The 16,353-nt window shown below is 34.9% G+C and overlaps 1 protein-coding gene across 2 annotated transcripts in view; it reads left to right on the top strand.

The window, feature by feature from the left end:
- Nucleotides 1-13,769, top strand: part of si:dkey-238d18.5 — a 30,769-nt gene extending 17,000 nt beyond the window's left edge. Inside the window, exons 1-11 of one of the 2 annotated variants that reach the window (XM_073923964.1) lie at nucleotides 840-993; nucleotides 1,201-1,267; nucleotides 3,470-3,838; nucleotides 5,955-6,245; nucleotides 6,328-6,579; nucleotides 8,254-8,505; nucleotides 8,611-8,874; nucleotides 10,388-10,475; nucleotides 10,573-10,659; nucleotides 11,621-11,693; nucleotides 11,817-13,769. In XM_073923964.1, coding sequence (XP_073780065.1) covers nucleotides 967-993; nucleotides 1,201-1,267; nucleotides 3,470-3,838; nucleotides 5,955-6,245; nucleotides 6,328-6,579; nucleotides 8,254-8,505; nucleotides 8,611-8,874; nucleotides 10,388-10,475; nucleotides 10,573-10,659; nucleotides 11,621-11,693; nucleotides 11,817-11,870 — 1,824 coding nt within the window. In that variant the 5' untranslated portion in view covers nucleotides 840-966 and the 3' untranslated portion in view covers nucleotides 11,871-13,769. Of the gene's footprint in view, nucleotides 1-839; nucleotides 994-1,200; nucleotides 1,268-3,469; nucleotides 3,839-5,954; nucleotides 6,246-6,327; nucleotides 6,580-8,253; nucleotides 8,506-8,610; nucleotides 8,875-10,387; nucleotides 10,476-10,572; nucleotides 10,660-11,620; nucleotides 11,694-11,816 lie in introns of those variants that run through there. The other variant, XM_068213780.2, reaches the window with a different exon arrangement.
- Nucleotides 13,770-16,353: the final 2,584 nt, after the last annotated feature.

The raw sequence follows: 16,353 nt of genomic DNA, 5'->3' as shown, positions 1-16,353 counted from the left end.
AGGGGAATTTTAATAGTTTTAACTTGGAGTTTTAATCCTGATTGAATTACTTTTTTATTTGAGGGTTAGTAATTAAGTGGTTGTTATTTCTAGATCTATTATTTCAGTGGTTTTCATAGTGGGGGTCGCGAGACAATGACAAGGGGTCGCTTGGTGAATTCCAAAACCCAAATAAATTTTATTAAACTATTTAATTGACAACATGTTATTCATAACCCACAGAAGATAGTTAATCGCATTAAAGTAACAACAACATACAAATAAAAATCAGCCTTTAATTTTTAGATTAAAATGTAATTAAATTAATAAATGACTATAAAAAAACATTATATGGTTAATAGACTTTGCATTTTTGTAGTGTCACAATGTGCAATGTTTACATATTTACAGCACAACCACCTATAAAAATGGGGGTCGGGAGTCACTGACATTGTTATTTTGGTGGTCGCGGGCAAAAATGTTTGGGAAACCCTGTATTAATTTATGGTACAATGTAGTCATGTTAGTCTTCTACAGATAAAACACAATAGAGCAATCACAAATCATGTGAATTAATGCCAAATATGAAGAATTTCATTGTTACAAACTACCCTGCTATTGGGGTGCTGTGTAACAGCTGGGGACATTTGTAGGAGATCTGGGAACATTTACATGGACAAAAGAAAAACGGACTGTAGGATTGTATACAGCACCTTCAACATTTAGCACTGTAATGCATGTAAACTTACTTTTAAATTTTAACAATACATGTACATATTAATACATAATAATCAGATTAGGCTGCCTGGTTTCCTGCTTGCGAAAATACAGTACAAAGTGTAAGAAGAATACAAACTAGTGATGAAGTGTAAGTTTTAGGCCCCTGTGCACAGCCCATGTTTCAAAAGCATTTGAAATAGGAAGTGAAGTCTTTAAGACAGAATCAGGAGGGAAGGAAGCGCTCAAATATTCAATGCACCTCTTCAGATGAACAGTTTGAGAACACAAAATCAGGTAAGTGACAATAATAACCATTTTTATCTACACACGGACTATTTAAATGTTTTCAGATTTTTTTTTTTTACACAGTTTTCTCACATACACATACTCATACACAATACCGAATAAAAACAAATGGGATACTAAAACAATACTTGATTATCATCAGTTATTGCAGTAGTATTCTGCAGCACTGTAAATAATGAATAAATGCATTTCCAGATGCTGAACTGTGATGCAGGGATGCTTTACTGGAGCTGTTTATTGTCAGTCTGTCTCTGGCTCAGAGGTTAGTAAAACCAAATTAGATAAACTGGTTCTCATGTATGCAAGCAGCTTTTAAGTTGTGAATAATCAAAGCTTCATCATGTTTTAGTAAATTTCACACAATAAAAATCACTGTTGCTTGGTCTTTTTTGTCAGTTCTTATGCTTTGCAGTATTAAAAATATAGCCAATTGAGTCATCAACTGAGTCATTTCTCAGACAAAAGGACTTAAAGTGATCTTCCAGTCATTTATGGAAAAGCAACTTTTAGATATAGGAAGTTTGAGTGTCGGGGAAAGAATTAGTCTACAGTAAGGCACAACAATGAATGCAAAATAAAAAATAAAAATCTAGATAAATTGTTAAAATATATATATTTATATGTAGTTTTCTGTATTTTGTAAATCGTGATTTTTTGTTTATTTTTCACCATTTATTTATGCTTTTGCACCTTGCATCTTCCCATCATCCTTTAACCTTTGAAAAGTTAGAAAAAGTAACTTTTATAAATATTTTTAATAGCTTTAAGTGATGTTTTGTCTAGGCTGGCGATGTACATTATGGTACAAAAACCTTGTAATAAACTGCCAGTGCATTTTCTGATTTTTCCAAGCTTAAATTAAATTAAGCATTAAAATAACAAGGTGTGGCATGAGACCTTGAGAATTAATTGATCTGCGTGAGTCTCATGGTAAATGCGTTCCCGTATTTTGTCATTCACATTCACATTGACATTTTAGTAGTTTGAAGTAATATAATGCCCCCTTAAGCAGTATATATATATATATATATATATATATATATATATATATATATATATATATATATTTTTTTTTTTTTTTTTTTTTTTTTTTTATTGTCTACATAAACTATTATTACAAAAAAAACCTTGCCTAATTACACTAACTTGCCTCATCAACCTAATTATTTGAGCCTTTAAATTGCACTTTAAGCTAAATTCTAGTATTTGGAAAAATATCTAGTAAAAATATTATGTACTGGCATCATGGCAAAGACAAAATAAATCAGTTATTACAAATTAGTTAATAAAACTAGAATAAATTATGTTTACAAATAAGTAGATAAAATTGTTCCTTCTTATATATTTCCTATATTATGTTTTCTTCAGGAGAAAGTCTTATTTGTTTTATTTTGGCAAGAAAAAAACCCTGCATTTTTTAATCAAAAAAAAAAAATCTTGTTTCTGTTAAACAGAAATTGGGGGGGGGGGTGTACAGGGCAGCTAATAATTCATAAAACAATTAAAATAAAATAATTTTGACTTCGACTTATATATACAAATATATACACACTACCAGTCAAAAGTTTGGGGTCAGTTAGAAAATTATTTTGTTCATCAAGGTGGCATTTATTAAATGCACAAAAATAGTTAAATATTTATTACAATAAATATTAAGAGTATATATATATACATATATATATATATATATATATATATATATATATATATATATATATATATATATATATATATATATATATATATGTTTAATAGAGCAAGACATTTTTCACAGTATGTCTGATAATACTTTTTCTTCTGGAAAAAGTCTTATTTGCCTTATTTTAGCTAGTACAAAAGCAGTTTTTAAGTAAAACAATTTAAGGTAAACATTATAAGCCCCTTTAAGCTATATTTGTTTTCGATAGTCTACAGAACAAACCATCGTTATACAATACCTTGCCTAATTACCCTAACCTGCCTATTTAGACTAATTAACCTAGTTAAGTCTTTGAATGTCACTTTAAGTTGAATAGAAGTGTCTTGAAAAATATCTAGTCAAATTTTTTTACTGTCATCTTGGCAAATGTCTTTTTCAGAGAATTATTACAACTCTTGTGCTATGAATCAAGGACTTTTTAAAAGATAGACCTCAACATGTCAGAATATGGTCTTAAATGAAACAGTATTAATATGGAAGGGTTCAACAAGGCTTTGTGTTATTGCCTGTCCTATTTTCTCTATATATACAAATGAAATCAAGCGTAATATTGGTTTGCCACTTCTAAAACGTGATGACATGGCTTTGGTAGCTCTTCGGACAGTTAAACATTAGTAAGACTACAGAGCAGTGATATGAGAGTATTTTTCACACACAAATTAGGAGCACTGTGGGCTTAAAATGAACTTTGTAAACCTTGGATAAAAGTTTTTAATGGGCCACTAAAAAGTAATAATACAATACTGTTATTAATTCTTTTTTCAGTGTCATCAGCTAAAGCTGACAAATGGACTGCTGATGTGCCAACAACAGTGGCGGGTTTGTCTGGGTCATGTGTGGTGATTCCCTGTACATTCCACTATCCAGCAACTGGAAAGACATACAGCACTTTTACAGGAATCTGGCACGCAGGGAATGCTGACTCCAAAATATTGTACCATACAAATCCTTCAAAAATCAGTGGTGTATTTAATGGTCGTACTAGTCTAATTGGTGATTTACACCACAACAATTGCTCTTTGAAAATCAGCTCTTTGCGTGCCAGTGACACAGGGCAATACATGTTTCGGATCGAGATTGATCAGTTGGACAAGTTCAGCTATGGCGCGAATAAAGTTTCTATACAAGTGAAAGGTAAAAGAACTTTTTCACTAAAAGGTTTTAATGTTATACTGTAATTATAATTTAATATAAAAAAATGTATTTGTAGTAATATCATGGAATATTTTTAAATCTTGAAAAATTACAGTGGGTAGGAAAGTTATTTAGACCTTACATTTTTCACTCTGTTATATTGCAGCCATTTGCTAAAACTATTTAAGTTAATATTTTCCTCATTAGGACACACACAGCATGCCATATTGACAAAAATACAGAATTGACATTTTTGCAGATTTATTAAAAAGGAAAAACTGAAATATCACATGGTCCCAAGCATTCAGACCCTTTGCTCAGTATTTACTTTGATCTTATACAGCCATGATTCTTTTTGGGATGCAACCTGTTTTTCACACCTGGATTTGAGGATCCTCTGCCATTTCACCTTGCAGATCCTTTCCAGTTCTGTCAGGTTAGATGGTAAACGTTAGTGGACAGCCATTTTTAGAACTGCCAAGAGATGCTCAATCGGGTTTAAGTCAGGGCTCTGGCTGGGCCATTCAAGAACAGCCACGGAGTTGCTGTAAAGCCACTCCCTCAGTATTTAACTGCGTTCTTAGGGACATTGTCTTGTTAGAAGATAAACCTTTGGCCTAGTCTGAGGTCCTGAGGACTCTGGAGAAGGTTTTCATCCAGGATATCCCTGTACTTGGCCACATTCATCTTTCCTTCAATTGTAACCCCTACAGCATGATTCTGCCACCACTATGCTTCACTGTTGGAACTGTATTGGACCAGTGATGAGCAGTGAGTGGTTTTCAGCACTCATACCACTTAGAATTAAGGCTAAAAAGTTCCATCTTGGTCTCATTATACCAGAGAATCTTATTTCTCACCATTTTAGCAGACTCCATGCGGAACTTCTTGCACTTCCATCGGGCCACTTAGCCAAAAATCCCTGACTCGTGGGGGAATGCAGTGATGGTTGACTTTCTACAAATTTCTCCCATCTCCCGATTGCATCACTGAAGCTCAGCCGCAGTGATCTTTGAGTTCTTCTTTACCTATCTCACCAAGGCTCTCTTTTCCCTGATAGCTCAGTTTGGCCAGACGGCCAGCTCTGGTAAGGGTTCTGGTCATCCCAAACATTTCAATTTAGGAACCTTAAGTGTGGCAGAATTTTTTGTTACCTTGGCCAGATCTGTGCCTTTCCACAATTCTGTCTCTGAGCTCTTCAGGCAGTTCCCTTGACCTCATTCTCATTTGCTCTGAGATGCATTGTGAGCTGTCTTATATAGACAGGTGTGTGGCTTTCCTAATCAAGCCCAACCAGTATAATCAAACACAGCTAGACTTAAATTAAGGTGCAGAATCGTCTCAAGAATAATTAGAAGAAATGGACAGCACCCGGGTTAAATATATGAGTGTCATAGCAGAGGGTCTGAATACAGGACCAGGTGATATTTCAGTTTTTCTTTTTTAATAAATCTGCAAAAAATTCAACAATTCTGCGCTTTTTCTGTCAATATGGGCTGCTGTGTGTACCTTAATGAGGAAAAAAATTACTTAATTAATTGTAGCAAATAGCTGCAATAAAACAAAGAATGAAAAATGTAAAGGGGTCTGAATACTTTCTATACCCACTGTAGTTATACAGAGTTTAGCATATTAAAAAATAACTTCTTTCCACTTAAAATAACCTATTGTCTACTGGAATGGTTCTATTGATGTTAAAAAAAATTCTTTAAATGAGGAAAGATTATGGAAGTCAGGATTCAAGCTTTCTTATTCAAAATATCTTTTCTTGTGTTCAACAGAAGACAGAAATTTAAATAGGTTTAGAACAAGTAAAGGGAGAGTAAATCATGAGAACGTTGTCAGTTTTAAGTGAGCTATCTTTTTAACATCCATCAGACCTTTCCATTGAACAAAAAGTTGTTTAAAGTAAAATAGGTTTTTTTAGATCATTCAAATGTTCTCCCCACTAAGAACTAAATGGTTGTTTGAATTGTTTAAATTACAAAGGTATCACTTTAAAAAAAAAAATGGAACCTATATGTGGTATTTATATTAATATTTGAATGAAGTAATCAAAATTAAAAAAGGATGGCAAAACAATATTGTTCCAGCAATCTGTGTGTGTCTTCACCAGAAACGGCAGTACAGCCTAACGTCTCTGTGGAAGAGGAACTGACATCAGGGAAACAGGTGAGCGCTACCTGTGCCGTGTCTCATTCCTGTCCATCAGATCTGCCTCAGGTCACCTGGAGCCACCAAGGCTCATCCTCCGGTCCATCACCGCCACAAGATCACGGCCAATGGAAACTTACATCCTACAACCTGACCTTCACTCCTTCAAGAGAAGACCATAACACACGTCTCAACTGCACTGCAGACTTTAAAGGGAAAACAGTGACGGGCTACAAAACACTCAAAGTTAAATGTAAGAATCTAGAACAAATAAATCTGATGCTAATTTATTAATCAGAATAATTTTCTAAAATAATAACATTTATCTCATTTAGATCCTCCATATAATGTAAAAGTAGTCACTGGACCCCCAGTGAAGGAGAATGAGTCTGTAACACTGACCTGCTCCAGCGACAGCAACCCTCCTGCAACCAGCTATGAGTGGTTCAGCTTAAACAAGACATTGTTAGCAAAGGGATCCTCTTATCAACTGGTGAAAGTCTCTCGCCATACTGAAGCCATTTCCTGTACAGCCGTCAACACAGAAGGAAGAAACAGCTCTGATCCACATCATATTAATGTTCTGTGTAAGTACTGAGTTTTATGAGTAATATTTTATGTTATGAAAGCAGATTTTGTCATGGAATTAAAAAAGGTGACGCATTATCATTCTTAATTGTCTGCCATCCCCCTCGCTTATATATAGCACACTCAATTAAGAGTGTTGTCTCCTCCTGGGCATTAGCACACATCACCTCTCTAACAGATTGTGTGAAGCTGGGGCTGGGGGACATCTAACACATTCGCAAGATTTTATAATCTTCGGGTGGAGCCGGTTTCCACTCAGTTGCTAGGTAAAGCCATTCTACATAACCCAGAGGGTTAGGTCATTGTTTGTGGTCATTCCACTTAGTTTGTGAGTTTCCTATCTGGTGAACCCTGGAGAATTTCTCTGAGGCTCCCAACACCCGACTCAGAGGAGGAGCCAGGTGCTTGGCCCATTACATTGTCGGTATGCCTGTTTGGTCAGCCCACGTTCTGGGGATTGGGGCCAGCTCTGCATGATCCCCTTTGACGATCACATACGCATCACTCAGCCACGGTTCAGTTCCCCTCCTCAGGCAGACCTGTGTCTTTCCTTCCCGCTAACAATCTTTTTAGATGTCGAGCTTCCCCTAGTTAGGGTTAGCTCATATGCCCACCTTGTCACCTGGTCTCCCCAGCTGGGAAGCAGTTGGTCTCCGCAGCATCCTTCCCCTTCTGGACGCTTTACCAACGTAATGTCATATTTTAAAATTCCCAGTCTAAATTCAGCTAGGATAAAAAAATCATATAACCCCCTTAAAAATGTAATAAAAATTGCATATTCAGGTAAGTAAGAGCCTAGGGACATTGGTGGGCTGCGCCTTTGGTGATGATTGTGTGCTCACGCTATGCTTGGCAAACTTCTTACCAAAGCCGAGACAAAGTCTAGCTGCTGTAGCGCTTTCCATACACTTCTCTTAAAGTGTTGTTCCGACACTGCATTGGAGTTCCAGACCTGATGGGGAGTGTCCCAGTTATGAATGTAACCCATGTTTCAAGAAGGAAATGTTGTGGGGGTCAAGGGCGCAGAAATGCCATGTCTCGATGCCACAATAGCTGGGTCTCCAGCTGAATGTTCGGCTTCTTCAGTGATAAAAGCCTGTTTTGCTCAGCTAAGCTGGTGGCTTTACACCCAGCTGATTGTAATTGCCATCAGCTGCGAGACCGACGCTGCCAATAGGCATTCAGAATAATTTGTTATCTAGTGATACTCCCCAAAGTGTCATTCCGAGGCAGCATTTCCATTCCCTCCTTCGAGGAACGTGGGCTACATGCGTAACTGGGGCATTGATTTAGACTATACAAAAATGTTTTGAAATGATAAAAATGGAACAAAACTTTTCTGCCAGTCAATAAATGACCCCATCTTGACTATCTTGTTTAAAAAAGCAGAATACTTGAAAAACATGAAATATATATTTGGAGGGTACAATCAGGAAATCAACCATATTCCAAAAAAAATCAAAAGCAGTGAATGGTGTCAAAATAAAGTGTAAATTGAATAAAACACAAACACACACACACACACACACACACACACACACACACACACACACACACACACACACACACACACACACACACACAAAACCATGAATTAGGGTGGCTGTAGACCAGATGGTAGCATTTTTGTCATTATTGACACAACTTTTTTTTATAAAAATTGTCTCATTTAGATCCTCCATATAATGTAAAAGTAGTCACTGGACCCCCAGTGAAGGAGAATGAGTCTGTAACACTGACCTGCTCCAGCGACAGCAACCCTCCTGCAACCAGCTATGAGTGGTTCAGCTTAAACAAGACATTGTCAGCAAAGGGATCCTCTTATCAACTGATGAATGTATCTCGGCATACTGAGGCCATTTCCTGTACAGCCATCAACACAGAGGGAAGAAACAGCTCTGATCCACAGAAACTTAATATGTTATGTAAGTATCTTTGTAAAGACTCTATCAAGTTTAAATTGCTATTAAAAGTAAAATAATAGATATTTTTATGATTAATAATGGCTATCTATCTATCTATCTATCCAGATCCTCCTGATATTAAAAATGAATCATCTTGCCAGTCTGCGAGCTCTACAGTCTGTGTCTGTATTGTGGACTCCAACCCTCCCAGTGAAGTCAAGTGGTTCAGTCCAGATTCATCGAAAACCTTCCTCAGCTCCAGAACTGAAATAAAACAGTCTCTCAGCATCTTCACTCTAGAAGCTTGGCTGGATTTCCCAGATACCGTTCAGTGTTTCGCCAGTAACAGCGTGGGAAACTCTTCCATAACTCTAAAAGCTCCTCAAAATGGTGAGATTTCACATCCTGGTTTTTTCTACACTATGAGTCAAGTAGTGTGTCACTATGAGTCAATATTATAAGTCAGGCCCATGCAAACCTTCTTTAGGTGTTAAAGTTTTTTTTTTTTTTTTTTTAATCAAAATGAAAGCTTTTGGGTGTTTGAATCAGTATGTTAGTCTTAAGGATTTTGGTAAAAGGGTTCCAAAACAATGACTTCCATATAATGGGGTATAGTGATAAAGACTTTTGATTTCAGTCAGTCAGCCCAAGTGCTTCCGCTTCACGCTATAAGAAAATTGGTATGTTTAACATTCGATTTCTTTAAAAATCAGTGATCTTTACTGCCTGATATACAAAATAAATTGGGTCTCAGAATGTACAAGAAGCACTGCATTAAAAAAACATTTTTCCATGCCATGATGCTACTGATGACACTTGTGTTTACAGTCTTTCGTCTCATTTTATGCTTGAACAATTAAATGAATACTTAAGTCTATTTAACTGATTTTATTTTTACTACAATACAACATTGATTCTGTAAAAGTAACCATGTTAAATGGAAAATAGTTCTTTCGCTGAAAGTTTATAGCTGGCTGAAAAACACTAGGGGCCCTATCATACACCTAGTGCAATGTTTGGTGCGATTTGTTGCTATTTTCAGATCAGCGCAACCCTATTTTCCTGTTTTGCGCCACGTTGTTTAAGTTGCAAATCCATTTGCGCCGCTTTGCATATACCCCACTGGAAGCTCCTCAAAATTGCTTTAAGAGGATACAAGCATTCAAAACCAGTAGTTTCTCACTGTGCACACCAGCTTCTTATCAGATCTTCTGACAAATCAAATGCTTTCCAGTGTCTGAAACATCACACCCACTACAAGGCCTTTAGGAAATCGGTTACTTATTCAAATGTACAATAACTGAGGGTTCATACTAATATCTGACCTAAACACTTGCATATTCAGTGGCAAGTGAAGGTTTTTGAATCCCTTGCAGAATCAGTGAAAATATAAATAATTTGACTAAAGTAAGAGAGATTGTACAAGATGCATGTTATAGTAAGGTATAGTAGATAAAAGATGTTTACTATAGTTCACAAGAGATAAACATTGCTGGAATTATTAAAGTAAGTTTGTGTTTTTTAATACGGTGTGTGGATACCAGATCATCTGTGACTGTTATTTTGCTTTGTGATGGTCTTCACAGACACTAAATGGGGTTTTCAAACTTTCTCTTGGCACTGTAGAAGAAAATATTTATGGTACTTTATTAGACGAGTTATTTTAGTTAGTCAAAACTAATTAAAATAGAAACCCAAAAAGCGGTGATGCTGCAATACGCAGTGCTCATGTAAAATCCCTATCTATCTAATCTGGCTTAACCAACCTAAAACTGTTAGGTTAAAAAAACCTTAGGTTAGGTTAAAAAAAGTTTTTTTTTTAAAAACAACATGTATAATTTTAATTTTATGTAAAAAAATATTCCAGTTCTAAAACAAAAATATGTATTTTGTCATTTGGCAGACATGGTACTATATATTGCGGTTGTATCAGCTGTTTCAGTTCTTCTTGTTGTAGTTGGCATTTTAGTGTATGCTGTGAGAAGACACTGGTAAGGATCACTTCTTTAAGCTTTACAAATTAACTAACTTTATTCAATCAGTCACTCTTATTTCATCTGTTTTGTTCTCTTCCTCTTTTTCTTACAGTGGGAAGAGAGCTGTACGACATCCTGCAATGCAATTTAAGAATGCAGACAGTGAAATGAAAACCACAAACAAGTTTGATGTTGAAACGTACAGTTTAAGTCAGAATTATTAGCCCTCCTGAATTATTAGTCCCTCGTATATTTTCCCCAATATCTGTTTAATTGAAAGTAGAGTTTAACACACTTCTTACATAATAATTTTAACAACACATTTCTAATAACTGATTGATATTTATCTTTGCCATGATGACAACACGTAATATTTGACTAGACACTTCTATCCAGCTTAAAGTGACATTTAAAGGCTTAGTTAGGTTAATCAGGGTGATTAGGCAAATCAATCAAGTTTTCTGTACTTAAATATAACTTTATTTACTTCATCCTGTGATACAAAACTGAATTTCCATGATCATTGCTCTATTTTTCTGTGAAAATCTTGTCAAATCTTTCAGATAATTTTATTAATTAATTACCTTTAATTGTAACACTTTCAGATCACAGAATCTATTTCTGATGTGTCTACCCAAGAACATTTTTATCATTATCAACATTGAAATTTGAAATGTGTTGCTACTAAAAACATTTTTGGAAACTGTGACACATCCTCAAAACTTTGAGTAGGATATTAATACTTTGGATTAATTAAAATTTACAGCAAATACATTTATGTTAGAAAATAGTTCTGTTTCAAATTGTATTCTTTTGTACGTTCTATTTAATCACAAAAAAGAAAATAATAATAACAATAATAACAACAAAAACAATATGAAAAGCTGTTTCTTTAGCACTAAACAATGTTAGAAGCATCCTGTAACATTGAAGATGTAATACTAAAAGCTCAGCTTTTTTGTCACAGGAATTAAACAATTATTACAAAAAATCTTTAAACTGTAATAGTATTTCACAATATTACTCTTTTTTTACTGTCTTTTTGCAGTCTTAGTGCATAAATCCTTAATGATTCAGTAGTAAATAATGAATGTTACCTAACAATACGATATATCAGAATCCTTACAAATGATTTTTATCTGACATTTTATGCAAAGCAGTGAAGAAGAGAAATGTTGTGATGAAGATGTTTATACAAACAGCCCAGACAACAATGTTTACAGTAACTGGGGGGTAAGTACGACTTTGTATAAAGCGAGAAAAAATTTATAAACATTTCAAATTAAAAGGGAAGATTATTTAATGAACTGACTCTGTTTGTTTTGATGTCTGTAATGTTTGCCTCTTTTTACTTAGTGTGAAGGAAACTCTCCATCATCTGACAACACCTTGGAAGATGAATCAGTTTAGGCCAACACGTGAAGAGATGCAGTATCGACATGCAGTATCGTCCTTAGATCACAACTGTTTTTATGACTTTGCTTTGAAAATGTTCAAGCCAAAAATGTCTTGGGGCTGAGAAAAACACATTCTTTGGAATGTCTTTAATCTTCAAATGTTGTTAAAATATTAAATTTGTATGTTTTATGAAACACAACGCAATCTCACGCCAATTCGTAACCTTTTGATTTAGTGGCTAATTCGTATGAATTCGTACGATCTAATTCATACAATTTAGTACAATTTGCTCATCATCCGATGACGGTTGGGGTTAGGGGTGGGGTTGTTTGCCATGCCTCCTTTTTAAAATCGTACATTTTCGTACGACTAAATTCATACAAACTCGCCACTAAACTACAAAATGTAAAATACTAACGTTTCCTTGTGAGATCAAGCGGGAAAAAGATTGACTACTGCTTTGCATTTAAAAATTGTAATGCAAGACTTTACTTCAAAGCAACTATGAGCAATGTGTATTTTACACTATTCATTATCTCTTGTTAATGCTAGCCAAGATATATATCTTATTTTTTATATCCATGTAAGTTCACGGTGCAGTAACTAAACAACAGCTTGATTAGGCAATGTAATAAATATGTAGGTGTTGTTCATTCATGTTAACTAATAAAGTTATCTTATGTTAACAAAAAGATGTCAAGTGTTATATAAAGAACATACACATACATACATCCATCCATCCATCCATCCATCCATCCATCCATCCATCCATCCATCCATCCATCCATACATACATACATACAAGTAGTCAGAATTATTAGCCCTCCTGGATTATTTGCCCGATGTATATATTTTTCCCAATTTATGTTTAATAAATTTTTTTTTCAACACATTTCTAAACATAATAGCTTGTTCTGTAGACAATCTGGGAAAATGCTTATAGGGCTAATAATACTAATAATACTACTTGTATCTTTTATTCTTGTTTATGTAAAGCACTTTGAATTGCCACTGTGTATGAAATGTGCTATTTTAATAAACTTGCCTTGCCTTGCCTAATCTTATGTTTTTTTATATTTAAAAAAATGCTTTTATTCATTCATTTATTCGTTTTCTTTTCGGCTTATTCCCTTTATTATTTAGGGGTTGCCACAGCGCAATGAACCACCAACATAACCAGCACATGTTTTACGCAGCAGATGCCCTTCCATCTGCAACCCATTTCTAGGAAACATCCATACACACTCATACACTGCGGACAATTTAGCCTACCCAATTCACCTCTACCGCATGTCTTTGGACTGTGGGGGTAACCGGAGCATCCGGAGGAAACCCACACGAACGCACGGAGAACATGCAAACTACACAAAAACGGCAACTGACCCAACCAAGACTCGAACCAGCGACCTTCTTGCTGTGAGGCGACAGCACTATAGCGCCACTGCATTGCCAAAAACTGCTTTTATTTTAGCCAAAATAAAACAAAGAAAACTTTCTCCAGAAGAAAACATTCTAGAAAATACTGTGAAAAAAATAGGCTAAACATCATTTGGAAAGTATTTGAAAACATCAAAAGAAAAAAATTCAACAAAAGGGCTAATAATCCTGACTTAACTGTGTACACACACACACACACTACAGTGCAGTATTAAAGTATTAAAACATGATGTTAAATAAGACTTTGATGTCTAAAATTCTCTAACATGACTAAAATAATTCTAACAAATTTTAACATAAATTGTTAATTATTTCATCCATATATTCGTAGAATATATATAATCAAAATAAATCTATTCAGCTTTGCTTTGAAAAGTCTTTTTCTGCTTTTAATGTCAGAAGTCTTAAAGGACAGCAGTTTTATAATAACATGATATGAATACATTGTAAATAAAACTAAATGTATGAAAACTGAAAGTTGATAAAGGCTCCTCTCTTGAGTGTCAGACTAACTGTTGAGTTTATGGCCATGACTTTCTTGAGGTAACAGGGTTTCTGCAGGTTTCATAGAGTCAAATTTAAGACTTTTTAAAATCATTATGAATGAGATTTTAGACTTATACGGGGCTAAACATTAAGGATTTTTTGTAATGGCCTGGTTGGTCCAATGGAATTGGAAAAAAACTAATGTAGTTACATTTTAATGTGCCAAAACAAGAAAAAAACTAGCTGACCTTATTATAAACATAATGTTTATTTTTTATTTTTTTAAATGACAAGTTTAACATTGTTAAAAGTATATTTATAATGAAGAAAGCTACATATATATATATATTTGGTCCAAATGAATGGAGTATGACTCCTATTTGACCTAATGAGTTTCTGTTATAAAACCTTGAGCTTCATTTATAAATAGTATGTTCACTTGCTTTCTTCTGTAAATAGTTTTTGTGTAAATGGAAGATCATGTAAAGGAATATATTGCTGTTATTATCATGTGTAAAGGTTTTTAGTTTTCTTTTCCTGATTAGAGAAATTAATTTTAAAATTTTGCTGTAAAATGTCTAACAGCTGTTTTGAAATTAACCTCCGTGTACAATAAAAAACTTATTATAAATAGATTTTATAAATGACTTAGATAGATTGTTGATGATTAGATGGGTGTTTTTAAAATGATTTAAGACTTACAACACAATATTTCTGTAAATTTAGGACTTTTTAAGGCCTAAAATTTTGTTTTTTAAATGTAAGACATTTTAAGATCCTTTGGACACCCTGGGTAAATGCACAACTGTGATCAAGTTGGGGGATGTTTATCTACACCAAATAAAATAACTAAGTATGCTGATCACTTTCACACAGTTAACACTGCTGTCACACCGGAAGTCCATTTCCTTAAGCAATGAACTATACATTGGAGAGCAAAAAGCAAATGTGCTGAGAGACAAGAACAGTTTCGTTTGATATGAACCAGTGCTGCTTGAATATTGAATATCATGTTTTGCTCATTTATACTACAGTTAGTTTATACTATCAGCTTTGTTAAAGACAATGAAACAGCTTGTAAATGATATCAAGTAATGTTGATTAAAATGAAAAAAGGGAAGGCATCTTTCTGAACACTTTATAATAGTACCTGCTGCCAAACTTGTCAAATCATAAAGTATTAGGATGACTGTAAGATGACTGGAGGTAAGGGCACTAACAGCTAGTGTCAAAAAACCCTCAGTTCAGCATTTCACAATAAATGAGACAACAACTGAAGTACATTTTCATAGGCTAAAATGATCATTATATTTAATCTGAGAAATAACGCTTAAAATAACATTATTGAAATGTAAAATATTGCTTTGACTGTTTATTAAAAAAATTAATAAAAAAACACCCATCCAACATCTATTATGCAAACATGCCAAAATGATTACCCAGTATACAATTTAATCATGGAAAAATTCCTAATGCCTGTATGTGATTATGAATATGCATTTACTATACTAAACTATGGTTTAATGTGGGTAATGCATGGTTTTCCTGGTTTTCGTTTTTAATTCAGCCATTTAAATTAAATGCAACACATTTCAGGAAGCTGGTTTGATTGAACATTTTTGATAATGATAATAGTCTGACTAATAATTTCAGCTCTACTCACCGGCCACTTTATTAGGTACACCTGTCCAACTGCTTGTAAATGCTAATTTCTAGTCAGTCAATCACATGGCAGCAAATCAATGCATTTAGGCATGTAGAAATGGTCAAGACGATCTGCTGCAGTTCAAACCGAGCATCAGAATGGGGAAGAAAGATGATTTAAGAAACTTGAACTTGAATTTGAACATGGCATGGTTGTTGGTACCAGACGGGCTGGTCTGAGTATTTCAGAAACTGCTGATCTATTGACATTTTTGTGCACAACCATCTCTAGGGTTTCCAGAGAATGGTCATAAGAAGACAAAATATCCAGTGAGCGGCAGTTCTGTGGGCGCAAATGCCTTGTTGAAGCAAGCCAGAGGTCAGAGGAGAATGGCCAGACTGGTTTGAGCTAATAGAAAGGCAACAGTAACTCAAATAGCCACTTGTTGCAACCATGGTATGCTGAAGAGCATCTCTGAACGCACAACATGCACAACCTTGAGGCAGATGGGCTACAGCAGCAGAAGGCCACACCGGTTGCCACTCCTGTCAGCTAAGAACAGGAAACTGAGGATACAATTCCCACAGGCTCACCAAAATAGAACAATAAAAGATTGGGAAAACATTGCCTGATCTGAGTCTTGATTTCTGCTGCAACAATTGTATGGTAGGGTCAGAATTGGGCGTCAATAACATGAAAGCATGGAAATATCCTGCCTTGTCTCAACAATTCAGAATGTTGGTGGTGGTGTAATGGTGTGGGGGGTACTTTCATGGCACTCTTTGGGCCCATTAGTACCAATTGAGCATTGTGTCAACGCCCCAGCCTACCTGAGTATTGTTGCTGACTATGTCCATACTTTTATGACCACAGTGTACCCATCTTCTGATGGCTACAAGGGGGTCCAACTCAGTACTAGTAAGTACC

Source organism: Danio rerio, chromosome 15, assembly GCF_049306965.1.
Source record: "Danio rerio strain Tuebingen ecotype United States chromosome 15, GRCz12tu, whole genome shotgun sequence".
NCBI lineage: Eukaryota > Metazoa > Chordata > Actinopteri > Cypriniformes > Danionidae > Danio > Danio rerio.
The sequence above is the reverse complement of the archived record's forward strand: the minus strand, read 5'-3'. Positions and strand labels throughout refer to the sequence as shown.